This window comes from Peromyscus eremicus, chromosome 15 (genome assembly GCF_949786415.1).
Source record: "Peromyscus eremicus chromosome 15, PerEre_H2_v1, whole genome shotgun sequence".
NCBI lineage: Eukaryota > Metazoa > Chordata > Mammalia > Rodentia > Cricetidae > Peromyscus > Peromyscus eremicus.
In genome coordinates this window covers 60,782,133-60,808,459 of record NC_081431.1, presented here as the reverse complement: position 1 = coordinate 60,808,459, position 26,327 = coordinate 60,782,133, and the positions used below count along the sequence as shown (strand labels likewise).

General features: G+C 52.9%; 1 protein-coding gene across 1 annotated transcript; it reads right to left on the bottom strand.

Moving 5' to 3' along the window:
• Positions 1-392: 392 nt before the first annotated feature.
• Positions 393-25,766, bottom strand: Mfsd4a (major facilitator superfamily domain containing 4A). Its single transcript, XM_059281017.1, has 10 exons — positions 25,537-25,766; positions 16,941-17,139; positions 15,770-16,030; positions 11,768-11,933; positions 11,274-11,389; positions 10,141-10,314; positions 6,695-6,842; positions 3,522-3,592; positions 2,046-2,166; positions 393-448 (listed from the first exon to the last, which is right to left on the bottom strand). The coding sequence occupies exons 1-10, from the start codon at positions 25,764-25,766 to the stop codon at positions 393-395; spliced, it is 1,542 nt and encodes a 513-aa protein (XP_059137000.1).
• Positions 25,767-26,327: the final 561 nt, after the last annotated feature.

Below are 26,327 nucleotides of genomic sequence, written 5' to 3'. Positions count from 1 at the left end.
TTTGATTAATTTAAAATATATCTAAATATATCTACATCTAGCAATGATTAAGCTTTATGATTTCAGCATTTTTTTTTCTTTCAAACCTCAACTAAAAGTGATCTCAAGCCCAGCGTTTAGCCCATGCACAGGATGATGGGTGGAGAGGTGTGAGCCGTCTTTGGTCCCTCCCATCTGGTTACCAGGGACTACCAAGTCTGAACCAGAGAAGACGATACTAAAGTGCTAGGCAGGTGCTTGATTTGTTCAGGGAGCACTCAGGGACCAGGACTCAACTTCCTGGCTAAGTATGAAAGGAAACGACGTAAGCAAGGTGGCAGGAGAAACTTTCTCCGTGACCCTCGGCCTCCTGTGGCAGTTTGATCACCCTGGCGCTCAGGAGGCTGAGGTCTTCACCTCTGGTAGCTCTCAGAGTTCTCCACGCCAAGGGGTTTGTCTTGGGTAAGAACTACGAAAGAACACATAGAGAGCACAGGTAGCAGATGCGGATGGCCCCGGCTTGCTCTGCAATAGGTCACTCTAGAGAGTGAACAAGCTTTTTGTTTCTCTGCTATTCTGGGGCTCATTAGGGTACACACACACATGGTACGGTGGGAAGTCAGACCAAGTTCGGGTGAAGTGCTGATAGAGGCAATTAGCTGAGACTAGTGTCTAGGGCTGGGGGAAAAACACAGAGACCATCAGTCATTTGATATTTGACATAATGGTGTGCCGCTTCTTCTTCTTCTTCTTCTTCTTCTTCTTCTTCTTCTTCTTCTTCTTCTTCTTCTTCTTCTTCTTCTTCTTCTCCTCTCTCCTTCCTCCTCCTCCTTCTTCTTTGGCCCAGTCTTTATTTGTGTGTGTGTGTGTGTGTGTGTGTGTGTGTGTGTGTGTGTGTGTGTGTGTATGTGTGTTGGGGGGGTCTGTGTGCCACACTATTTGTATGGAGGTCGGAGGACTGCTTATAGGAGTCAGTTCTCTCCTTCTACCAAGTGAGTCCCCGGGAGTGAACACGAAAGCACCTGCCCTGGTGGCAGGCACCCTTACCTTGCTGAGCCATCTTGATTACATATGTTACGTGAAGTTCTATGTAGAAGGCTGGGCTGGACAGTAGCTACAAGCCATCTCACAGGCTGTTCTGGGGATGGGGTGTCCTCCCTCCTGCGGGGTCTCTATAGTTAAAATTTGTGTTGTTGTTGTTTTGTTTTGTTTTATTGTGACAGGGCCTCACTATGTAGTCCGGTCTGACCTGGAACTCACTATGTAGACCAGGCTGGCCTCAAAGTCATAGATCCACCTGCCTCTGCCTCCCCAGTGCTGGGATTAAAGGCGTGTGCCACCATGTCCAGCTCTGTACTTAATATATAGAGTGGACATAGCTACTTAGCAAGAGAGGGCAGTAGTTCTTCAGTGTGTGTGTGTGTGTGTGTGTGTGTGTGTGTGTGTGTGTGTGATTTGTTTTCACTGAGAGAACACTGGCTATGCTTGGGCACCTTCTGCTAAGACAACCCAATGCATGGCTGTAGTCACTGGGCAAGGGACATGCTGAGTTACAAAAATAGCCTTGGTACTACCCTGGCCTGGGGTCTCCTTTGGGTCTCTGTCCCAAAGGAACTCTTCCCTGCCATTTGGCCAAAAAGATTTCTTTCTTTCTTTTTTTTTTTTTAAGAAGCACTTTGGAGAAGAGTTAGAACCCCAGACTGCAAGGAAGTAGCCCAGTTAGGCCACCGGGCCAAGCTCCAGGCAGGGAGGCAAGCTCTGGCCTCTCAGGCTCTCGACTTTTGGCCCCAGGATCCACTGTAAAAGGAGTTGCAGGAAGACAGGTTCACAGTCCGTGCCCCTCTGCTAGCGGAGAAGTGGTGAGTCAGCCTGTTCTACTCTCTCTTGCTTTCCCACTCCAGTGTGGCCAATCCAGGAAAGCAGGGAGAAGGGCAGGGGAAACGGTAGAAAAATAAACACTTCCTTGCATTTCACTGGGAACAGAACAGCTCTTCGGATTGTTAAAATCACACTGCCCTCCCCCGCTCCGTTTCCCCTCTCTGTGGAGAAACACATTTTCTCCTTACCTGATGAGAGTTCAGGGTGTATCCTGTGGAAAAACAGGAGCACGGTGTAGAAGATAAAAGCCAGGCAGCCAAAGATCACACCGCAGACCAGGAAACTGTAACTGCCCTGGGCCTGGAAGATCTGCCAGAGAGGAACACAGAGTGGCCATTGAATTCCCACATGACGGTGTACCGGAAAAATGGCTGCCTCGGGCCCTTGTAGGCTTCCCAGTCCCTTAGGGCCATCCTACTGGACATAGGAATGTAGGGGAGGTCTTCCCAAGGTTTGAGGTCTGGTGAAGACAGAAGTCCTGCCCTAAAGCTAGGGTTGGACCTGTCTATACCCCATATACTCTTTCAGTTCCATGTTCTAGAACTTTCTGGAAAACTCCATATGCTCACTGAAATTCTAAACACATGAGATATTTCTATACCCATAGGTCTAACTGAAACTTTGCAGAAGGTCTGTGTGTGTGTGTGTGTGTGTGTGTGTGTGTGTGTGTGTGTATGTGTACTTTTAACTTATGAAAATTTAGAGCATGTCTAAGTAGCAAATAGAAACTTTCATAGACCACCAACTTAAGAAACCATACCATGTCCAGTATGGTAGCTCATGTCTTTAATCCCAGCACTCAGGAGGCAGAGGCAGGTGGATCTCTGTGAGTTCAAGGCTAGCCTGGTCTACATAGCAAGTTCCAGGACTATATAGAGAAACTGTTTAAAATTAAGGAAAAAAAAAAAAAAGGAAAAGGAAGAAAGAAATCACACCAACTCAGACTCCAGACGTGGCATTTCGATGCAGAGGGCATCCAAAACGTAACTCTTCCCCTTCATCGGGTTGGAGGGAGGAGAAAGGAGTCTCCAGTGGCTGGAGGGGATTCTGGAGGGTGTACCACCTAGGCTCCGCAGCACTGCTGGCCGTTACTAAAAGCCAGCAGACCTAGGGCAAGCTGCTCGGTTATTTATGTTTCAGGATCCTGTGCTGAAAAAAGACTGGCGTCTCTGTTATGGTCGTCAAGGAAAGTAATGTGGATTTTGATTTTTGATTTCCTGGGAAACAAATGTAACATGGGCATGTTGAAGGAAAGGTAAGGGAGTGGTTAGGGCAGAGGGTCCTAGTTAGCATGGCCACAGACTGGGAGACATGGACCTGGGCAGGATGGATAAAGAACACTGCCAGAAGCAGAGCTCACCATCCAGGCTCTGAGGGCCAACAGCAGTCTCACGGGGCCCCCTGGCCCCAGGCCCAGACAGCCCTGTTTGCTTTGGATTCATGGATTCAGTCATTAAGGTCTCCACAGCCCACACTCAGAGGCCTGGCTTTTGAGTCTGGCTGGCTTGGAGACAGAAACAGTTAGCTCCAGCTGGTGGATTCCTGCAGGCTATGTGGGATTCGGGAGGTGATAGCTTGCACTTAAAGGTGGCTGGCTGAATCTTCTCACCTGCTTGGGGGCGTGCTCCCCAACCACCCCACCCCCCAGGGAGGACCCCACCTACCAAACCAACCAGCATCTGCAGGACCATCTCGCCAATTCCTGCCCCAGTCACCAGCACTGTAGTCGCACAGCCTAACCAAAAGAGAAGGTGGGGTGAGAGCAAGCTGAGGATGCAGATGTGAGCTGTCAGAATCCAGAGCATTCTGGGATGCCTCTGGAAGGTGTAAGAGATCGTTGTGGGTTCCTACTAGGACTTTGATCTGTGACTGCCTCAGGAATGTTTCTCTCCTGCTATTCACATGTCTCTCTCTTGTTCTCAGACCTTCAACCATTCACAGTTGTGTAACCTGGCATTCAGGACTCTTCTCAGCCTGGCCACTGCCTGCCTTTCCAGAGAGAGCCGAGACCTTCAGAGCTCAAACTTAGCATCAGACTTGGAGTCTAAGGCCAGTTATAACACCCCTTGCCACGTGCCCTTCAACAAGTTGTGTGGCTTCTGTAGAGTCCTGGCCCAGGACAGACACTTGAAGGCAGGTCCCTCAACCTTCAGGATGAGTCAAAAGGCTTTAAGTAGTTTTTCAAGGCCATCTCTCACCCTGCTGGCTCCCGAGCCACCCTTCAGCCAGGATAAACTGGCATTATGACCTGTGTTGCTGCCTGTCTCGGATGCGGCCCTTTACTGGCCCGCTGAAGATTTCTCTCCCTCCGCCAGTTCATGTGTTGTGCCTGAGTTTAGATGTCCTTTGAGAACATCTTCCACGGTCCCTATGCCTAGGATGGCAGCTTCTTCCCTAGCCCTGACTGTCCCTGCCTGCTCCCGGCACATTCTGTCCCCTAGCTGATGGTCTTCCTTCCCCACCAGACACTCTTCCAGGAGGGTGACCGCCTCTCTGGTTCCCTGACACATGCCAGAGCTTATCAGTAGCACTGCAGCCTATGTTGGCACATCTCTTTTTTTTTTTTTTTTTTTTTTTTTGGTTTTTTGAGACAGGGTTTCTCTGTGCAGCTTTGCACCTTTCCTGGAACTCACTTGGTAGCCCAGGCTGGCCTCAAACTCACAGAGATCAACCTGGCTCTGACTCCCGAGTGCTGGGATTAAAGGCATGCGCCAGGCTCCACCCCCTCCCAGCTCTGTCTCCCTCCAGCCAATCCCTGCCCCGCCTGAGGTTGCACATCCTTCCTCTGCACCTTGCTCTCCTTTTCCCCACCCTTTTCTCCGTGCAGGGCAGCTCACATCCCGTCAGATTTCGACACTGAACACTGCTCACTCCCGTCTCTGAATTCCAAGGGCTCCCAACTGTCCCATGCGTTCTTTTGAAACACCCCGATGCCCTTCTGCAATCCAGCAATCGTGCTACAGACTTGCAGGTAGGGAGCCCTGTGAGCTGCCAGGGATGCCAATCCATCAAGAGCTTTGCATCCTCTCCCAGGCAGAGCATTCCTATGGGACCAGCATTTGTCTCTGGGTTGTTTTTGTGGTACTGGGGAGCACACCCAGAGCCTTCCACATGCAAGGCAAGTGCTCTGCCATTGAGGTACAAGCAGCCCAGCCGAGGTAGGCTGCTGCTGCTGCTGCTGCTGCTGCTGCTGCTGCCTCTTCCTGCCTTTTCTTCCTCCACCCTCTTCCTCCTCCCTCCTCCTTCATCTTCTTCCTCCTCCTTTTTTTGAGATCAGGTCTCGCTATGTAGCCCTGGCTGGCCTAGGACTTACAGAGATCTGCCTGCCTCTGCTTCCCGAGTGTTAGGATTACAGGAGTGAGCCACCATATGACAGACAAGAAAAACGGAGGCTCACTGAGAAGAAATGAGGTCACAGACCTGCAAATATAGAGGTGGGCCTGTGTCTGCAATGTCCCCAAAGCCTACGCTTTCTCTTGTCCCTTTCTGGGACTGTGTTGGAGAGGACACAGCTTAGGTACAGAAGCTGTCAGATGGGTCACACTGCAGGGGCAGGCCTGAGTCAGTGGGGCACAAAGGAGGGGGCACCCCTTTCCGTGGAGATCAGAGATACGTCCTGGAAGGGCACAGGGTGGGGGTGGGGGAGTTGATGGAGGCCGTCCAGACCAAGTGTGGTTATGGCCAAAGCATGGCCGCTCAAAGTAATTGCCATGTCATCAAAGGAACTCCAAGGAGTTAGTGCGCCTCGCCTGCAGGCCTGCCACTCAGAGGACCCTCTACAGCGGCACAGAGAGTGGCCTTGTGACAGCCCCACACCTAGATGCTGTCAGAACAGGCCACCTCTCCACTCTGACATCCCACTCAGAGGAGCCTGGGCCCTGAGTTGCAGTATAGAACTCCAGAGGATCCCAAAGCTGAGCCAGTGGGTCCGAGGGGGGCAGGACCGAAGGGCAACCAGACAAGCCCAGACCTACGAGGGCAGAGGAGGTGACAGCAAAGGGCAGCACCGTTAAATATGCCGAGCGAGTAAATGACGAGAAAGCCCGGCCCGCAGGAAGTGACTGGAAGATGGAGCCGAGTGGTCATTCCGCAGATGCGTCATGCCGGAATGTCAGTTCATCTCTGAAAACTGACATAGGGACATTGTGTCACCCCTTAATGGACTCCCTTGAGTTTAGAGTCTGAGTCCTTTGGTCCCCCAGGGAGTCGCCTCCCCTGCTGCCAGGATGAGCTGGGTGAAGGGACTGTGTCTCCTAGGCATGGACCCCTGTTCTTCATGATGTCCTCAGTAGCACACAGGCGTGTCTGAAGGATGGGCGCCGACACTAGCTGATGTTGTTTCTGCCCTCGGCTCCATCAGGACCAGGGCTGCTTTGGAATCACAGTACAAAAGAACTTTCCCTGATTTGAGATGTGTCTCAGCCATGTGTCAAACCCCACTTAGAGGCTCTAGAAGCCAGAAACTCAAAGACACTTGATTCTTTGAGTCACCCTATCACATGAATTGTTTTTCTTTTAAGTCAAACACAGACAGGGCACTATGCCAGCCACAATGTCAGCTGTAGATCCATAAAGAGGACCATGCCGTTATTAGGAAGAAGAAGGACATAGACACAATGCTGCAAAACTTCTCTGTGGCCTGAGAGGACACACGCAGAACACACAGAAAGCCATGGACAGGACACCCATGACCAAACACGCCTGCCCTCACGTGCCAGCGGGTGTTTTGATTTTCCTGGTGAAAGTCCAGGCCTAGAATGCCACAGCAGGCTGGGAGCAGGAGAGGAGGTGTCCACCGGCTGCAGGGAGCATGCCTCTGTGTTCCTCCGCCACTCACCTTTGTACTGGAGGATGTCCTCCGTGTAGGCCAGCATGCTGGGGAAGGTGCTACTCAGAAACAGCCCGAGGCTTGCGGTCCCCACGAACAGGAAGATGACATTGTAGGAGAAAATAAGCAGGAGCAGGAATGTCACTACCACGCCCACCTGTCACAGCAGAGGCAGATGCAATTAGAGAGGGCACAAGGCTGGGCATCTTGGAGGAAGGGATAGAATCGGTCAGGCAGGAGCATTCGCGCTGGCCCCAGGAGAATGGTGTGGCCCATGCGCCACCCTGTGGTCTCACTGATACCTGCACCATTCCTAATTCAGGATCTACACAGGGAGGGGAGCCGGACTGCAACCACACCCTCCCACCCCCAGCACCCCGGGAACACAGGGAACAGGCACTGCTGGCCCCCAGGGTCTTCCATGAACCCAGGTCATCAACACTCCCCCTCCTGCTGGTGGAGGTGGGCTAACGGCCCGCTCTTCTGTGAAGTGCCCTTCTCTTTCCCTGACACCCGAGTTCCAGGGTCCAGAGTGAGGAAAGCCATGAGCTAGCAGGATGGGTGATGGACATTGCGTCCCTACCCTCTGGGAATCCAACACAAGCACCCAGGAGGATCAATAGTTGTGGAAACCAGCTCGGTGCCTCCTAGATTTCACTTAAATCCCATGGCTGGAGCTAACAACTGGGTAGCTCAAATTGCATGCTCAGAAATCCTTGTGGCTCAGCCAGGTCTGTGCCCCACAGGCAGAGTTTTGCTAAAATCACCCAGTTTCTACGCTCTTTAAAAATGTTTTTATGTAAACGTTGAGTGATTCCTCTGCAAAATCCATCTGGGAAGAGAGCGGAGCAGAACAAGGCTAGGAGGCTGAAGCCCGAGGTGCAGGTCCACGCTGAGTGCGTCCCAGTGCGGAGCCCGGAAGTAGCTCTCTCCAGGAGCCCTAGATCCGCCATCTTTACAGCAGGAGTTGGCAAGGGGCCGGTGGTGAAATGGCATGAGACTGAAAGTGCCGAGCTTCCAGCAAATGTTCTATTTCTCTGGTATTTCTGGGTGTTTTCCCCACCCACCCCAGATGCTGGGAGACAACCCCAGGGCTTGGAGCACGCTTGCCAAGTCCTCCACCGCTAAGCTACAGCCCCAGCTCTGTGCTCTAAAGAAGCTCCATGTTCTGTACCAAGTCCTAGCTTTGATGGGGAAATGTCCCTGGGTTTGGGGCTGTGCATGTAGATCAGTGTTAGAGCACTTGCCCTGGGTGCCCAAGGCCTTGGATTTGGTCCTCAGCACCACAAAACACATAGTGTCCCAGGAAGTGTCTATATATCTATTTCTAGGAAAATAAGTACACAGACCTACAAAATCATGCAAAAAATCACAACTAGTCCCGAACCCACTCCTCCATTCACAGATGAAGGACTGGACAGGTTGAAAGGAAGAGACCTTCAGAGGGTCTCAGCAGACCTTGGGGGATTTTGCTCCCCCTGGAAGAGGGAGGCTAGTGACCCCAGCACATGAACCCCATTAGCTCTGCCTCAAGATCTCTTAGAAGTGAGGTGCTCTCAAATCACACTCAGGCTCACCCTTCCTGCCCTAGAGAAACTCATCAAGAAACAGAGGCTGAGGATGAACGTGTCCCCTCCCCACGGGGAGACAACTTGAAGACCATCTTTCATGTGATAAAGACACAAAGGCAGTGGGCTGTCGTGGCACACACTTGTAATCCCAGAGCTTAGGAGTCCGAGGCAGGAGGATTCTGAGTTAGAAGCAGCCTGAGCTACACAGTAAGACCTTGTCTCAAATAAACCAAACAGAAACAGAGAAGCAGGAGCTGAGACCACTCAACAGTTAAGGAGCACTGACTGCTCTTTCTGAGGACCTGGGTTTGATTCCCAGCACCTGCATGGCGGCTCACAGTCATTATAACTCTAGTTCCAGGGAGTCTGATGCCCTCTTCTGGCCTCTGTGGGCACCAGGCATGCAAGGGGCACTCAGACATACATCCAGGCCAAGCACCCACACACAAAACCCTGGAACTCCACATAAAGGTGGAAAGAGAAAACCAACTCTCCAAAGCTGGGTCATGGCATTAACAATATGCCCAGCCCATAGACTGGATCATAGACCAGGACACCCCAAGAGAGCCAAGCTAACCCCTTTCTCTTTATAATTACCTTAAGCATGTCACTGTAGTGATGGAGGGCCCCATCCTTGTGGTCGCTCTAGGCCTGTCCTTGATTCCTGTTCCCTGCCTCCTCTACTCAGAGAAGTCCTGTCCACTCTGCCCCACGAAACATCAGGGAACCTTCCTGCCAAGTCCTGCCTGCACCCAAACCCTCCCTCCCTTCCTCAACTATTCTGCAAGAGTAAACATCTCCCTGACTACAGCCAGATGCATTTTATTTACTGTTTATTTATTTAGAGACACATTCTCCCTATGTAGCCCAGGCTGACCTTGAACTCAATCCTTCTGTCTTCTCCCAAGTGCTGGGACTGTAGGGGTGCACCACCACATCTATCTGGGATATCTTTCTTTCTTTTTAAATTTTTTTTTTTAAATTTTATGTGTATGGGTGTTTTGCCTGCATGTATGTCTGTGCACCAAATGTGTGCAATGCCCGAGGAGGACAGAAGAGGGCGTCAGATCCCCTGGAACTGGATTTACAGACAGTTGTTAGCCATCATATGGGTACTAGAAATCGAACCTAGGTTCCCTGGAAGAGCAGCCATCTCTTCAGCTTGGGAAGTATTTTCTTACAGTGGATTTCCTAGAAAAGTAGTGGGTTCCCAGTCCCTGGAGGTATTTAAACAGAGACTGGCAGGGATGTCACAGAAGTGGTCCAAACCTTAGTGGAAATTTGGCCTAGATGTACCCTAGGGGTTCTGTGATCTGGAGCCCTTTGTCATAGATGGTGACATGGACATACATCAGGACACGAATCTTTATCTATTGCTTGGCCCAGACCCTGTTCCCAGCCGAGCCAGTTCTTTGCCTGGCTACATGCTAGTCTGGCCATCTAAGAACCTCCTAGAGAGCTGCCAAAGGCAAATCCCAAGTCAGAGCAGAAGCATGGACCCCAAAGTCTTGCCCCACTGCCTAGAGGGCTCCAATCAGCCAGGCACTGTGAGAAATTCAGGAGGCCCAAGGCTGAGACCTACATCCCTCAGGCAGATGTCAGCTGTCCACTCCACAGTAATCACCCACAGTCTCTTCTACTGATGCTTCTAAGGATGTAAAATCAGAGGCCCAGATAGGAGAGGGGACTTTTCCAAGGCTACACAGTAGGCTCCTCTTCCTTGATCTCCATCCCTTGCCAACATCTCTCCTCCTCCATTCCTACCTCCTTACTATTCCAGCAGAATACCGTCCTGAACAAATGTCTTGGGTAGTGGTAAGGCCAGGAATAAACACATTCTGTGTTTCTAATAAGGGAAAGGAGGCAGGCCACTTGGCCACTTACCACATTGATGAACACCATGGTGGCTGGCCGCATTCTTGAGGAGACAGGGATGGAGATGAGCCGGCCCAGGGTGATGAAGCCCCAGAAGAGGCTGGGGAGGTAACCAGCCATCTTGTGTCCAACAGACAGGGGCTTCTCCACGGCATAGCTGTACACAAAGGCAGAATAAGCACCCTGTGGAGAGAGGAGAGAGCAAGCCCCACTCAGTGCGCCAATGCCTCAGCTGGGACAGGCTGGGCAGGGCGGCAGAGGCCAACTGGTCTTGTCCCTAGTGGTTCAGCCCAAGATGCCCTGGGAGCCAAAATCACATGGTACACTCACACACAAGCCCAGGACAGAATGGGTGCCACAGCAGCCACCTGAGATGTCACTAGGTCCCCATGGAGAATCTCCACAGGGCTTGGGCAGACAGGCATGGCTAGAAAGAAAAGGGCTTCTTAACCTTTTACTTTACAAAAGAGAGGAGACAGGTCCACATCCACCCTAGAGTGGTACAAGTCGGGCAGGTCTGCTGTGGGCTGCGGCATGTGAAGAGGGCCTTCCCTTAGGAGTGTCCCTCCCACAGCAGTCAATCACTCAGGCATTCAAGACTCCCCTCACAGAGAAGAGTTCTGGAAAGGGCACTAAACAGAGTAACAGAGGTCACCCACTGAATGGATATTAGCTTATGAAGCCCCATTTGTGGCTCATGCCAAGAAGCCGAGTGCACCCGAGTTCATATAGTGTGGCCTCTCACAGGGCAGCAGGGCTGTGAGCTTTCAAAAAAATGTGGGTCACAGCTGGGGATGGTGCATTTGGGAGAAGGACCAAGAGTTCAAAGGCAGCCTAGGCTACATTTGATCTTGGCCAAAACAAAGCAGCTAAAACTGAAAAACCTCGGGCCACATAAAAGTGTAAGTAGAACAGACTGGCCCCTTTCTGGAATGCACAAAATAAAAACGATTGTCAGGAACAGAACAGAGTCCTGGTGCTGAGGGGCTGTGGCACTGTGGGAGATGGGCAGGACACTGGTTCACTGCACTGTAGGTGAAGTCCTGCGGAACCTCCATGGGCTTCTCTCTCCTCTTGCCAGTCCAGACTCGGGGATCAGGGTAGAGGCCTCTCAGTAGAGATGCCTTTGGAGGAAGGCTCACCATCATCCCGTCTGTCATGAACAGGACCAGAGCGGCTGTGATGTGGATGGCAAAGAAAGAGCATGGGGCTCCCCGGAAGTTCTTCCTCTGGCAGCAGCTGAACAGGTCCTCCTGCCCTGGAGGAGGCACAGGAGGGCAGGGCTGAGTCCACCTCTGCTCCCTCCCCTCTGCTCACCAGTTAAGGCTGGGGCTGCTTGCCACCTCCACCTCTTCTAGCTTTCAGGCACCAGTGAGGAGCAGCTGCTGTTCTTTGCCCACTCCTGGTGGAACTAAGGCTCACAGAGGTCCACCAGCTCCCCTAAGGTAACCCAGGAGAGACTGGGGAGGATGGAGACTGTCTGCCTTTGTCATTCTTTCCTCCAGGCGCCTCCATCACTTACCTTAGGAGACTACCAGGACCAAAGACTGTTTCTGACCGTTAGCACTGGGGTCTAGGGTCATCTTCCGGGTGTGGGGTTACTAGGGCAGCCAGAATAGATGACAAGAGCCCGCACCTGGGTGTGACTGAAACTTGGGGGCCAGTGAGGAGGTGTCTTCCTTCTCAGCAGGCCGGGTCTCCAGTGCAAGCTCGTCCGCAGACAGGAGCAGTGGCGTCCGCTGGGGGCAGGTCAGCAGCCGCTCCTTGGACAGCAGGAACAGAACCGCCAGGGGCACTGGGAGCTGAGGGCAGCAGAGGGTCAGGAGGGCCTGGCCTGCTGCGTTCGGCCCATGCGGCAGGCTCACAGTCCAAGGTACCCACCTCACCAAAGAGCCTCTGCGAGCCCAAGAGCCAGGCACCTGGATACCACCTGGGCTTGGTGTGAGCACTGCTGGCCTTGGCCACACCCATTTCTCACAGGAGACAGGGAAGGAAGCCTTCCAAAGCCTGGGCTTACAAGGGTCCTCTGCTCCTTAGGCCGGGTGCTGGGTGTTATTCCCAACACCCTTACTCCCGATACTGCTACGGCACAGTGCCTCTTGTTTCCGTGTGCCGCAGCTCTATAAAGTGTGACTGGGGGTGGGAGTCTGGAAAGATGGCTCAGCATCTTAACTAAGAGCACTTGCTGTTCTTGCAGACGACTTAGATTCAGTTCCCAGCACCCACATGGCGCTTCACAACTGTCTGTAATTCTAGTTCCCGGGACGCGACACCCTTTTCTGCCCTCCGCAGTCACCAGACACACACAAGGTACACGTCCACGCGGGCAGAATACTCATACACATCATATAATTTTTGAAAATGCAGTTAGGGGGCAGAGGACGTGGCTCAGTGGACAGGTGCCTGTCTACCAAGCACAAGGGCCCCGAGTTCTAACTCTGGTACTATCGAGAGGTGGGGAAAAAATGTGTTGAAAAGATTTTTTTTATCACATTTTCCAGATGGGACAAAGGAGGCTCAAAGTTATTATACAGCCACATACTGTTAGGACTGGAAGAGACCCGGGGTGGGCGGGGGGAGGCGTCAACTAGACACACAGAGTACAGCATTCCCACCACACTCCTGGCACTGGCATTCTGATTCTGGCCTGCATCTTCCTACCTCTGGGCTGCTGGAGGGATGGTATATCCTTGGAGGGTACTGAGCTCTGCTAGGAGCTTGATGACTAAGCTAGAAAACACAGGCACAGGTAAGTGCCTGCTCCCCCTCCCCCTGCCCAGTGCTCTGCTCCTCACACTGTGCCACTTAGTCCCAAGGGTGCTCACTAGTCCAACAGGAAACTCCTCCTACTTCTGAGGTTGCCTGGAGAAGCAGCCCTGGGCTCCCGCAGGTGTCCCTGCCCAGGTCCAATCACCTTCACTACCAGGAAGTTCTTTATCGAGTCTAACGGCTATCCTTCTTCCTGCTGCGGCTGTAGCCTGGGTCCTTTTCTTAGGAAGGAGACACTGGAAAGTTCCAGAAGTGTTTCAATGTAGCCAGCGCTAGGCCAGGCAGCCGTGGAAGCCAAGCAGACACCCAACCTGGCAGTGCCCTGCTCTTAGGGAGCCCCTTGCACACCCCCCCCCCCAAGAATGGCTCCCACCGGCCTGAAGAGAAAAAAAAAAAAACACCCAATCCCATGCTGACATCTCCCTAGGGTGATCTCAAGAGCCTATTTCAACACACAAAAGCCAGCCAAGGTCACAGTTAGGTGTGGTGCCACACACCTGGAGGCTCAGCCACTCAAGAGGCAGGAGTTTAAGATCAGCCTGGGCAACACAAGTGTAACCCCAACCCACAATCTGCAAACACAGGGTCAAGTTCAAACAGCCAAGCGATGAAGCCACACGGGGGGGGGGGGGGGGGGGGGGGCTGCACAGCAAGAGACCTGTGTCCCCGTGCTTCGGAGACTCAGCGCGCCCTCCAGTAACTGGGGAAACAGGAAGCCCACTTGGAGGCTTCGGCAGCAGAACACCTGAGAAAAGGCCAAGGGGAAGCAGCTGGACTCAAGGCCTGGCGCTTAGGCGGCCTTTCTAGAGAGGTGGGTGAAGGGAAAGGCTTCACAAGAGATTGGCTGGCATGCTGGCAGGAACATACCTCGCTTTTACAGGAATTACATTCAGGGACGCCAGTGCCACTTTGAAAACCAGCCAATGCCAGGCAGTGTGTGTGTGTGTGTGTGTGTGTGTGTGTGTGTGTGTGTGTGTGTGAGAGAGAGAGAGAGAGAGAGAGAGAGAGAGAGAGAGAGAGAGAATAAGGAAGCCAGTCCATTCACTGCTGTATTCCTTCGGTGGTGGGCTATTTATGTTCGGTCACAAACAAATAGGGAAATTCCCAGAAATTTTGTAGCAAGAGGACCCAGGTTCAATTCCCAGCTCCCACATGGCAGCCTCTCCAGTCTGCACCTTCATGAGAAGAGCAGACCCTGGGCCCATGCAGGGTTTCCTGCATGCGGAGTCATAGCAAGAATCTTCCCCTAAGCAGGGAACCCTTGAAGGATGCAGGTTCAAAGCTGCCTTTATCCAAAATGGTGGCCATGGATATAAAAGGGACAGAACAGAGGGAACGTGGTGCCTTGCTGAGGTGCTCACAGACTTCAGCCCAGGGAAAGGAAGGCTGTTTAGGAGCAGTCTCTAGGCCTCTTTCTAGCTCCCTATCAGGGACCTTAGGCCCGTGAGGTGGGACAGACACCCTTCTGCATGCCCAGGACTACTATGATGGGGGTTTAGGGACCTTTCAATGCCACATGCATGCATTCCTCTGAAGCCAACTGCCTCTGGAGGATGGGGTAGGCCTACTGCAGAGAGGCCCCGGGCCAAAGCAAGAAGCCCCACACAGGAACTCTATCCCACACACAGCCAGACTATTGGCCACCTGGAATATTCTCACTTCCAGTCCATGATGGGTCAGAACTGGGAGGCCTGGTAACAAAGATGGCTTGAGCAGTTACTCCCAAGCCTGGTGGGTAGGGGGACCCCAATCTCCCCTGGGTTAACAGGGGATCCTCTTGAGTTGTTGAGCTCTGGAGGTTTCTAAGTAGAAGCCAGAATCAATGCTGACTTGGCCAGGTGCACAAAAGGGGCCTGAGTAGCTAAGCTGGTCGGGGTCAGTGGTCTCTGTGCTGTTTAGTTACTTGTTAACTTGACCTAAATTGAGAAAATGCCCCCATCAGATTGGCCGGAGGTCATGTCTGTGGGGCATTTTCTTGATTTATGGTTGACGTGGGTAGTGTTGCCCCTGAGCACATAGTCCTGGGTTGTTTAAGAAAGAAAGCTGAGGGGCCTGTAGAGAGGATGGCTCAGTGGTTGGGAGCACTGGCTGCTCTTCCAGAGGACCCAGGTTCAATTCCCAGCAACCACATGGCAGCTCACACCTGTCTGTAACTCCAGTTCCAGAGTTTCTGACACCCTCACGCAGACATATATGAAGGTAAAAGACCAAGGAACATAAAATAAATTACTTTAAAAAAAAAAAAAAAAGCAAGCCGACTAAGCCACGAGGAGTCAGGCAGCAGGGCAGGGTTCCTCCAGGGCCTCTGCTTCAGTTCCTGCCTCCTGGTTCCTGCCCTGACTTCCCTCCATGGTGGATTAGAAAGTGTAAGCCAAAATAAGTCCTTTTCTCCCGCGTTATTTTTGGTGTTTTATCACAGTTACAGAACCAAACTGGGATAGTCTCTCTGCCATTTCTACCACAGATGAAAGGCCTATCACTCCAAGGAAGCAGGAACCCAAGGAGCAGGGCCGAGGAGAGAGATCCCCATCAGTGATGAAGAATTCCAGAGAAGAAGTCACTATCTGCATGGCCTCTTGGTCATGGAGGAATAGATAAGGTTTTCGACAAGGCCTCAGAGAACTTGGAAGCTGACCCTGATTTTCACTGTGTAAACATACCCACGGCCTTTCTCTTTTGAGAACTGCCAACATAGAGTCACAGTGAAGGACCCTGGAGATGATTCCTACAGGTCACTTCTCCCTTCTGGCTGCACACCACGGTCCCTAGCATGTTTCTTGGGTTTGAAGATTCTGCGCTGGGAAGCTGGACTGGGAGGCATGCGCTGTTCCCCCCAGCTCCCTACCCCACCTGCATCAGTGACACTTACATTGATGAGAGCCATGATCCAGAAGGCATAGGATACGTGGTTCTCTGTCGAATCCTTTGGGGATGGCCCGGGGATCGTCTGGTTTGACCAAGGCTGGGTTGCTGCCTGATGCTGGCCCAGGACCCTGGATGCATGGAACAGGTGGCTTCTGGAGGAGGCATTGGCTGTGCTGTTAGCAGGAAAGCAGTTGGCCTCTGACAGGAAGGGATCAGCAATCAGGGGGCTCAGCAGAGCACCAAAGCCCACGAAGAAATGGAGGACCTGGGTGGGGGGTGGGCACCACTCAGCCTGGTTCAGGACTTGCATCCAGAGGGTGCAACCTCCCTTCACCTTTACCTTGTGCCCCTGCCTGGCCCTATGGTTGGGAGGAAGACTCAGGACTGCTGAGAAAAGCCCCCTGGCACCATACTTGATGCCTGGGGTAACCCTGTGACAGGAGCCAATCCATCCTTCCCTCTCACTTCCCCATCCTGTTCCCATTGGTGCTGTGCCTGTCATGGTGGTCAATTTCATCAACTTGACTGGATTAAGACACATGTAGGGTACTAGGAAAACATCCCTCTGGGGATATCTGTAAAGGCATTTCCAGGGAGGCTTAACTAATGAGGGAAGACCCACCCAAATATGGGTGACACCATCCCATCAGCTGGGGTCTGAGACTGAGTGAAAAGGGAAAGGAACCATCCAAGCCCTGGCATTCCCCTCTGTTTGCTGACTGGTGCCCAGGATGGTGCCATTCCTGACACCATTCCTTCCCCACCATCACGGACTGCATCCCCCTGAACCGCGAGCCAAAATTAACTCTCTTCTCTTAACTTGCTTCATTGGGTACTTGGTAACAGCCACATATGCTGGGCGACTAGAAGGAGAGAGGAGGGGAGGAGGAGGAGGAGGAGAGAGATGGGAGAGCAGACCTCAAGCCCTCAGTGACACTGCCTTCCCTAGTTAGAGAACTTCTGTTACCAGTGGGGTTCCTGGGGGAGGCCAACAAGGCAGGCAGAGACCACCCCTGGAGAGATGAAGCAAGCCGAACCCAGGTATTAGGTTACTGGTGATGCTGTGGTCCAGCTAGTAAGTGATCAGGACAGGCTGAGTCACCACCATCCCTGGGGAGGGACTGGGGAGCTCCCGGCACTCTGCCCACTCCCCAGCCTCCCCCTGTGCAGCTCACCTGAAGGAAGAAGGCTGAGTCCTTCTGGTATATCCTCACCAGCTGCATGTTGGCCACGGTGTCGATGCAGCCCATGGCTAGGCCCGCCAGCGCTATGACCGAGGCCAACACCTTCACATCATGGCAGAAGGGGATGACAGCAAATACCAGGGAGATGGCCAGGGTAGAGGTGAAGAGGGCCCATAACGACTGGGCCAGGCTGGGCAGGGGAGAGCTGGAGTCAGCAGAGGAGCCCAGAGCCTTCCTGGAAGGCCCCTCCTCCTTGCCTTTGCTCTGCTACCAGCGGGAAGGGAACCGCTCACAAGCTGTGGGTCGCAGGCAGGTGGATGGGTAGGCTCATGTCCTAAGTGCAGCAATGGCTTCTCATGGCTGCCACGAGGACACTAGATGTCACATTGGTGCTCACAAAGCTCAACTATCATTTTATGCTGCTAAAACCTTAAATTATTCACTCTAAGTAATTCTCTATGAAACAATGTTCCTGTCCCTCTCAGGGAGGCTGCTTTGAGCATCTTCAAGGGACCAGCGCCATCCATATATCTACGGATAAGGGTTGGGGACCCAGCATGAGACTGAGAGTCTGGAAGTCCTCAGCTGGACAAGAACAGGGCCAGGTACATGTGCCCTTCACACAGGAGTTGACAAGAGCTGTGTTTCCGGGCAGAGCCAAGCTGCCAGGAGCAAAGCCACAGCAGAGTTTGGTGAATGTAGTGACCTCTGTTCATGGACAGAGGTCAGGGGCTATTCCTACTGAGACCAGTCTGAGCAGCTCCCCGTTCAGACAGACATCAGAACAGCCCTCTGCATTCGAGGGCTGTCCCCATGGGAGATCGATGTCACGGTCCTTTTGGCAGTGACTTCTGCCTGATAACCAATGGCTGGTGTGTTTAGGACCGCTCTACAGGCTAATGTGCTGTGTTGAGGGGAGAGCTTGGGCAGCAAGAAGGTTCTGGAGGTTGTGAAAGAACGTCCTCAGATTATGAAAAGGGAGAGGTGGGTCAAGACCACCTCCGAGGTTCCGGAGCACTGGGAGGACAGAGGGGATCCTCAGAGGTGGAGCGGATTGTCTTTTCCAGAGCTTGCCTCTGATCCCCCTGGCATCAGCCACCTCATCTGCTTGTATCTGATTAGAGCCTTTATCAGAAGACTTCTGTGATAGCAGCTGTTCGTTATTTTGTTATTTTCTCATTTCCAGGCTGATCTGTTGAGATTACTGTTCATGACCCCTGTCTGTTCCCACTCAGAACCTGGGGGTAGACGTGCTTCAAGGCCAGACTGAAGAGGATGGGGGGGGGGGAGGGTGGCTGCAAGGTGGGTGGTCTGTTCAGGCTGCAGTCTGGGAGCTCTCCCTTGGTCCCCGCTCTGACCGTCCCCAGCCCTGACCACCCAGCTGCCCTACTTGGGTGCTTGCTTGTGTTTCTGCGTCCTGCTGTGTCATACCATGTCTCATTTGCCTCTTCCTCTGGACCCAGTACAGAGGGGATGCCTACGCACGCAAGGCTTGATGAAAACCGTACACCTTTCCTTTCCACGCTCTCTCTCCTCCCACGCTTCCTTTCCTTGTATAAGACAGGCAGGCAGCGTCTTGCAGACCAGCTTCAGGGACAGAAAGAGTCACTTCTGCACCCATTACCACTACCTCACTCACCAAGTCAGGTACAAATACTCTGAAGAATTAGCACATTACAGATGCCGGCCACCCTAGCACTCTGAGGTAGAAGGAGGAAGATGGAGAGTTCAGCACAGCCTGGGCTACATGGCAAGACCATTTATCAAAAATCCAAAAGAAACCAAACAGTTGTCGAGAGCTGGGAGAAGGGCTCAGTGGTGTGCGCCTAGTGGGTGTCTAGCGGCTATCCTGGAGGTGTGGCTTGTATGGAGTGGTTCAATACAGCACTCAGGCTTGTAGCAAAATCCTGAGGGGATGGGACCTAAGACCAATAAGCTGTGACGGAAGAAACCACAGAGAGGTAGGAAAGGGAAGGACTGGGTAACGCCTGGCGTCACCGTGTGCGCGAAAGCCACTGAAATCCGTTCACAGTGGTGCAGACTTTTAGTACACACGAGAATACCGTGAGATGGACTTCATGCTTGCGCCCATTTGCCCCACGAGTGAACCCAGGCTAGGAGGAAGCAGGCATGGATAATCCCTTCCCTGTGTCTCCTGCCAGAACTTGGGCTGTGGTTGGAGTCTAAGCCACCCGAGTCTGGAAGGCTGACCTCACATTTGTTCTGGGTTCTTGGGCCAAAGAGTAGGCCAGCAGCTCACTCTTCCAGGTGCTAGAGGGCTATGTGTAGACATTCCAGAAATCCTTAGAATGATGCGTTGTTCCCAGGGCCAGACTAAAGTTTATGCATTGCCCATTTTAAATGGCTGAGGGAATAGCCCCTTTCAGGAACGTGGGTAACCGAAGATTGCAGGGTAATAATGTTCCAAAGATTTTGACATCAAAGACTCAGTGGACTGTGTGGTCAAAACACTTGGTTTGAGGCTCACCTCTGATACTACCCAATGTGTGTCCTATGGCAAGCCCCTCTTGAGCCTCAGTTTCCCCCTACTCTAATTGGGGATAGCAAGTGCTCCATCTCAAGGCCTCAGGCAGCTCCCTCCCCAGTGCTCACCCCTCCTTGACGCCCTGGGCTTCGTCAACATCAATTCGGAGCCCAGGATATGTGCCAGCAGGAAGAAGGACCAGTGCCCACGCTAGGCTTCTTCCCACCTTTCTCATGAGTGATCCCGGGAGACTGATCCAGGAATATCCCAGGAGCCCACTTCCTGGCTCCACACAGTGAACCTAGAGCAGCTCAGCTAGCACCTGAGAGAGCGTCTCACTTTAAAGATGGGGAAACTGAGGTCTAGACAGGAAGAGAGTAGCGCGGAACGGAGCCCAGGGTCTTGACTCCCAACGGAGACAAACATCCAGCGGAGTGCCATTAAGCTGCCCTCCGCTGGAACTCAGACGTGAGTGTTAAAGATCCTCCAAGGCCTAAGAAACCTATGCCAGGAAGCCTGATAAATGGTCAGGTTACTTATTAATGGCTCCACGTGAAGCTGTAAGTGGGAGCGGCGAGAAGGAGGGGCCAGCGTCCTCTCTGGGGTTGGCTGTGACTATGGTGGCATTGCCTGCTGGGCCACTTGGGCTATGTGACCTTGAGTAGGCTGCTAACCCCCTCTCAGCACGGTTCCAGGTATACATGTGACCACCTTGGTGTGTCCCTGCCTCGGGCACCTGTTCTTGGCTTCCTGGTGCTGTGAAAAGTGGCGAGACCTCACGGCTCTACACAGGCAGGGCCCACTCCTGTTCTGTTCCCAGCTCGGGAAGAAGTCTGCTGAGGCCCGATTCCATGCTGCCTGGAGTTGCCCCAGGGTCTGGGATACTGCTGTTCTCCTCAGGAACTCCCTCTCCATGGCGGGGATGCTCAGGACCCCACCCCAGTGGACCATCTCTTTCCACAGAAGACCCATGGGAAGGGATGGAGGCTAGAATGGTGATGTCACCGCAGAGGCAGCACTCATCAACCTCCAGGGGCAGAAAGCCCCTCCTTCCAGGAGCTAGGATCAGTTAGCAATTTTCTCTCAAGCCAGGCTGATGGACGCAAGAAGGGCCCTCTACGCCTCAGTCACCTCAAGCCTCCACACTGATGTTTCAGTCTGTTCATGGTCCCATGTTGGGGAGGTAGAACTGTCCTATCTGACCCAGGCTGTGGCTGCACCCTGTCCTCAGTGGCTCACTGGGTGCTGAACATGTGCAAAGTACCTTAGACCGGAGCCAAACCTCAGGTCTGTCTGTGTAGGACACCTCTCCCCCAGTTCCTGACATACCTGACCTGTTCCTCAGGAGCCAGTCCTTAATGTCACCTCCCCAAAGTGGCCTACCCTGAGCACCTAGCGAGAGTAGCCCACAACTCAACTCTGCCGCTCCCTAGCCCCATCCCATTCCACTATCACACTCTGCTTTCTTCCAGAATGGATATTTAGGAAGAGCAGGGACCTTGTTGGGAGCCCTTGCTCCTGAAACAGAGTGGGGTTTGAGAAGCATTTGCTGATGAATGAATTAATTCATGGGATGAGTTCTGAGATTTTTGTTGTTGTTGTTGTTTTGAGACAAGGTTTCTCTGTGTAGCTTTGCGCCTTTCCTGGAACTCACTCTGTAGACCAGGCTGGCCTCAAACTCACAGAGATCTACCTGGCTCTGCCTCCCGAGTGCTGGGATTAAAGGTGTGTGCCACCATCACCTGGCGGAGTTCTGTGATTTTTTTTAATTAAAACTTTGATATATGGTTTCTATACTATAAAATTCAACTATTTAAGTGTATAACTCAATGTTTGTTTGTTTTTCACATTGTGAGTAGTGAACCCATTACCATAATTTAAATTTTGAGGTTTGTTTATTGTGTTTGTGAGATAGGGTTTCACTATATAGCCAAAGTTTTCCTAGAACTCGAAATCCTCTTGCCTCAGCATCCCCACCCCATCCCACCTAACCACCCCCCTCTCCCAAATGCTGGGATTGTGGGCATACATTGCTGTGTCTAGCTTAAATTTAAAATATTTCTGTCACTTCAGAGAGAAATCCTGTGTCCATCAGCAGTCACCCCTGTGCTTCCCCACACCCATCTCCAGCCTCAGTGAGAGTCTAAGTAAGAGTCTTACCTCTTACTCACAGGCTTCCTGTCACTCCAGACTCTCTGTGCTGGACAGCCTGTGTGAATCGTCTCATACCCTGTGTGGTCTTTCACGACTCACCATCTCATGACGAGCACTTTGGCTGCATGAGACACCCTCGTAAGGATGGCGCCGTAGGCTTGCCTGCCCCACACTTATGAAAATCTAGTTTATTTCCACTTACTTATTATGTAATGGTGTTGTGAACATCCATGTACACATTTTGGTGTGGACAAACGTTTACACTTCTCTTGGGCATATACTGAGGAGTAGGACTGTGGGATCCATGGTAACGCCCTGTTGAATTTCTGCTGCTGTTTTGTTTTGTTTGAGACAAGTTCTCAAGTAGGCCAGGCTGGCCTCAAACATCTTATGTAGTGAAGGCTAACTATGAGTCCTGATCCTCCTGTCTCCATCTCTCAAGGCCTGGGACTACAGGTTTACACTGCTACGCCTGGTTTTCAGATGTTTTTAGACGAGAGCCTCTCTGGTGCTGGACTCCCAGCAGGACTCTGGCGTAGGTTTGTGGCATGCTGAAAGGTGGACAAGCTGTTGAAGGGGCAAACAGAGGCTTTCTAGAAGTGAGGCCAGTCAGAGCCCAGCCCAGAGAGGGGAACTGATGGTACTGTGTTCCAGGGACTGCAAGGGGCTAGTGACTTGAGACTCAAGTGGACGTCCAGCTGGCTATGAGGAAGATGTGAAGATTCAGTCTGCTACAAAGGTTTCTAGGAAGGGTTCTTAGCTGGGACTAGGCAGCGTGGGACTTGAAGGTAAGAGAGGATTAGATTTAAAAGATAAGAAAGGTGTCAATTGGCATATGTCGATGCCAAGCCCTCAACTTAGTGCAGAGAAGCCGTGGGGAGGCTGCAGGATGTTGGAGAACTCAAATCTATCAATCTACTGATGCCCTGAGATAAGGGGGTTTCCTAACTGCCCGGGGTGGTTAGACAGGTCCCACAAAACCAGGGGAAAAAAAAAACCAACAAAAAACAAAACCCTAACCCTTTGTGTAAATACTCCTTCCCTGTCCTGTCAAATCACATGCCTAGTCACCCTGCCAGCCAGGTGGCTTCCCATGTCTCTTCTCTAGATTTCCTCTGTGTGCTAAACCAGATTTTCCTAGGGAGGCTCCAGTGCAGCTTCTGGTGGCTGCTCTTCCTCTGCTGGCCCTGCAGATGGCCTCCTTCAAAGGCCAAGCTCTTTGTCTCTGCTAAGGTCAGGGAGGAAGGCTGGTGTTGCCCTGAGGACCCATGCCAATGCCTGCGCTAGGCATCTAGAAGGCTCCCTGTGGCCCAGAGCCCTCCCACTAGGCAGTAGATAGGCCCTAAGCAGAACCCTAAAGCAAAGCATCTGGTGTATCAGTCTCCCCCACACCCTCTCTACAGCTGGCCCTGGAGATTTGTTAAGGCAATCCCCCATTCCGAGTGCCAGCCTGGCACACTGACTGGTAATCACTTACACTGCAAAGCATTTCCTTGCAGGGACATTAGCATTTCAACAGACAGGCGAGGCTGTGCTCCACACGTTAGAGGCCACGTCTGGACTGGTGGGGCTTCTGTTCAGTTCACTTCAGGGGTGTGAAGGGGAGACTGCTCAGAGTTAGCCCGTTGGGGGACATCATTGCTGACACTCAGGATCTTCCCCTTTCCCATCAGAGCCCTGCTTTGCTATGAGTCAAAGTAAACGGTTCTTGGTGACATTTTGTCTTAAAGCTGTGGAGGCTGAAACTCAGAATTGAAAGCCCAACCCCAGAGCCTACCTGGCTCTGAAAGATCTCAGCAGGAAACCCAGAGGCCAACATGGCCTTGCCAGGCACAGTCAGAGCTCAAGAAAACTCAGCCCATGAAGACCAACAGGGTATCTATCCATCTCCAGCATAAACCTTAGCTACAGGGCAGCCATTGACACACATAAGGCAGGAGCCGTTTCCAAGGCACATGGGACTGCCGACAAACGCCCACATTCAAACCCTGGAGCCGTGTGATGTGGGACAAAGTCCTTTCTTTCTTTCTTTCTTTCTTTCTTTCTTTCTTTCTTTCTGTCTTTCTGTATTTCTTTTTCTTTTTTCTTTTTGGCTGCTTGAGACAGGGTCTTGCTATGTAGCCCAGGCTGGCCACCAACTCAAGATTCTCCTGACTCAGCCTCCAGAGATCTGGGATTACCACACCTGGGTGAATTTCTTAACCACGCTGTGTGTCTCTGCTTCCTCATGTATAAAACAGAGACAATAGATAGTACCACTCTACAGGGCTGCGGTGAAATTAAGTGGGTTGGTAGAAGAACTGAGAACAGCCCTGGCACAGGCCCTTTGCACGGCGGTTCAGGAACCGCTGTTGTTATCTCTGTGGTTTCCTCCTGCACTGTCTCCTATTCAGAGCCCTGGTGGATAAGGAACCTGGAGAGAGGAACACAGCCAGGGAGAGACGGCCCAGTTGGGTGTGTATTTCTTCCTATTTCAGAAAAGCCGGCTTGCCAACCTGTCACTCAGAATGATCCTCATTCTTCTTCCTGTTTATGCTACCTACGTTTCTAAAAAGTGCTAGGAAGGAGAGCTTCTCCAAGTCAGCAGGACACAACAGAACATCTGTGAGGGTTAGGAGCGTGGCCCAGCGGCGGGGAGCTTGCCTGGTACACATGCATCCCCGGGTTCCAAGCCCAGCACCCCCAAACAAGAACAGACCTCCTCCTCTGAGAGTCAGAGATATTCCCTCTTCCTTCTCCTTAATTTCTTTTTAGGCTGAACAGATCTTTGGAATCCCTGCATATTGGATCCTATCCCAAACCCACAGAAACACTGATAGGCACAAGACTTGCTTCTAAGAGAATTCTTGCCTTTGCAAGAGAATGTTGGGGAAATGAAATTCGTCACTCCCTAGGTGCTGAGGGGTGGCAGGCTCTGGGTGGCTTAGACTGGGGTCCTCTTTATGTTGACCTCTGCACCGCATCTTCCCACAGCTGCACACCTGGAAGACTGAGTCCTAGCACCCTGTGACCCGGAATGGCCCCTATACACGTTTTTAAATCATTTGTCTTGTGATAGACCTCCCAGCCGTGGAGTCCGGGTGGAGTTTGGAAGACCACACAGCAGCCTCTGGTCTGCAAGCCGTTCGCATCTCAGCTCTAGGTCTCTGCTCCCGACTGAGCAGAGAGCGAAGGCTGCCTGTCGCCTTTCTAAAAGAGGGGCTCCTACACAGTCAGCCAGGAAGATGGTGCTCTGCGTGGCACCCAAAGGGTGTCATTCCGAGTGCCAGAGAGAGATCAGAGCTCTGTCCTGGCAGAGGCCAGGGAGGAGTAACAAGGCGGCGGGGTACAGAGGGGGACCCTGGGTACCAGAGGTAGACGATAGATGAAAGGCTCTGTGCTTTTCTTTCTGGCCCTCGTTATGCGCGTCTCAGATTCCCAAGGGCTCAGCCTCCGCAGGCCAGCGCTACCAGCCTTGCCTGGCACCCTCAGGAGCACCCCAGGGGCCCCACCACCTAGGTAAAAGGGATCACCTGTGTCAATTGATGAGGAGCTACTCTTAGTGGAGCCAACATGGGCTCCTGTTCAAACCAAAGGCCAGCCCTGTCACGGAGAACTGCCCCCCTGAGCTGGCACCACCAACTAATTGTCTTCCCACCTCAGTGCCAATCCCGGTGCTGGGGCTACAGAATCTTAAGAGGAGCAGCGAAATAAGGGTCCTAAGCATCTCGGCACATTCCATCACTCCTTGGCTGGTGGGCTTGGTGAGCGAGGGTGGAACGGTTTTAAGCCCTCTTGGGGGTGAGTGAAGACAAATACATAGCCCAGAAGTCACCTTCAGTCCCGGGAGAGTTTTCCGGGAGAGCTTGTGGTGGGGGAGGGAGGCAGCCCCTGGGCTAGGAACCGGCCCAGAAGGGCAGGTGGTCGCAGCTGCGGGGATGTGGAGGGGAGCGCGGGCGCGACACTCACGTCCTCTTGAAGACGCCCCCGAGGGCGCTGCCCAGCAGGAGGCAGAGCTGCTGCGAGAAGAAGACCCAGGAGATCTGGGGCAGCGAGCTGTGCGTTTGGCAGCGCAGGTCCAACAGCGTGGGCCCCAGGAAGGCGATGCACAGGCCGAAGCTGAAGAAGACGCTCCAGTAGGTGAGCGTGGGCTGCAGGTTGCGGCGGAGCAGCCCCGACACCCGGCCGTCGCAGCCCATGGCTCGGCCGGCAGCTCGCAGCTCGCCCAGGGCCGAGTGCGCCGCCGGTCGACCGGAGGCCGGGCGAAAGGAGGAGGAGGAGGAGAAGAGAAGAGGAGGGGAGCGCCGCGCAGCTGCCCCGCCCTCGGCCAGCGCGGGGACGCCGGGCGGTCGGGGGCGCCGTGGACGCACGTGTCCCGCCGCGGGGACAGCCCCGCCTCACCTCGCGTCCCCGGGGCACCCCCGGGCTGGAACCCACGGAGGAGCACGACCCGCCGGCTCGCGTGCCAAACGCTCCGAGAGCCCTACAGGGCAGCCTTTCCTCTTGGCGACCTGAATCCTCATCACTTGATCCTGGGGATGCTGCAGGTGGACTTGGAGAGTCTGCCAGCGCCGCCCTCTATCCCCATCCCTGCCCCCCCCCACCACCACCACCACGGGAGACAAAGTCTCATGTGAACACTGTTTTTTTGTGGTTTCGTTTGGAACCTCAAGGGGCTCAGCATATTGTCCTTTGGGAACAAACCGCTCCCGGGCCCCCCCCCCCACTCCCCCAAACTTGGGTCTTCCTTTCGCTGCTTT

Bases quoted from the DNA above. Each gene is read 5' to 3' on its own strand.
- Mfsd4a (XM_059281017.1), bottom strand. From the start codon at position 25,766: ATGGGCTGCGACGGCCGGGTGTCGGGGCTGCTCCGCCGCAACCTGCAG. The intron at 11,390-11,767 runs GTGCGGGCTCTT...TGCCTCCTCCAG, and splicing joins CAAGTTTCAGTCACACCCAG to GGCAGGAGGACCTGTTCAGC. The intron at 2,167-3,521 runs GTAGGTGGGGTC...CCTCTCTGGCAG, and splicing joins TGCAGATGCTGGTTGGTTTG to ATCTTCCAGGCCCAGGGCAG.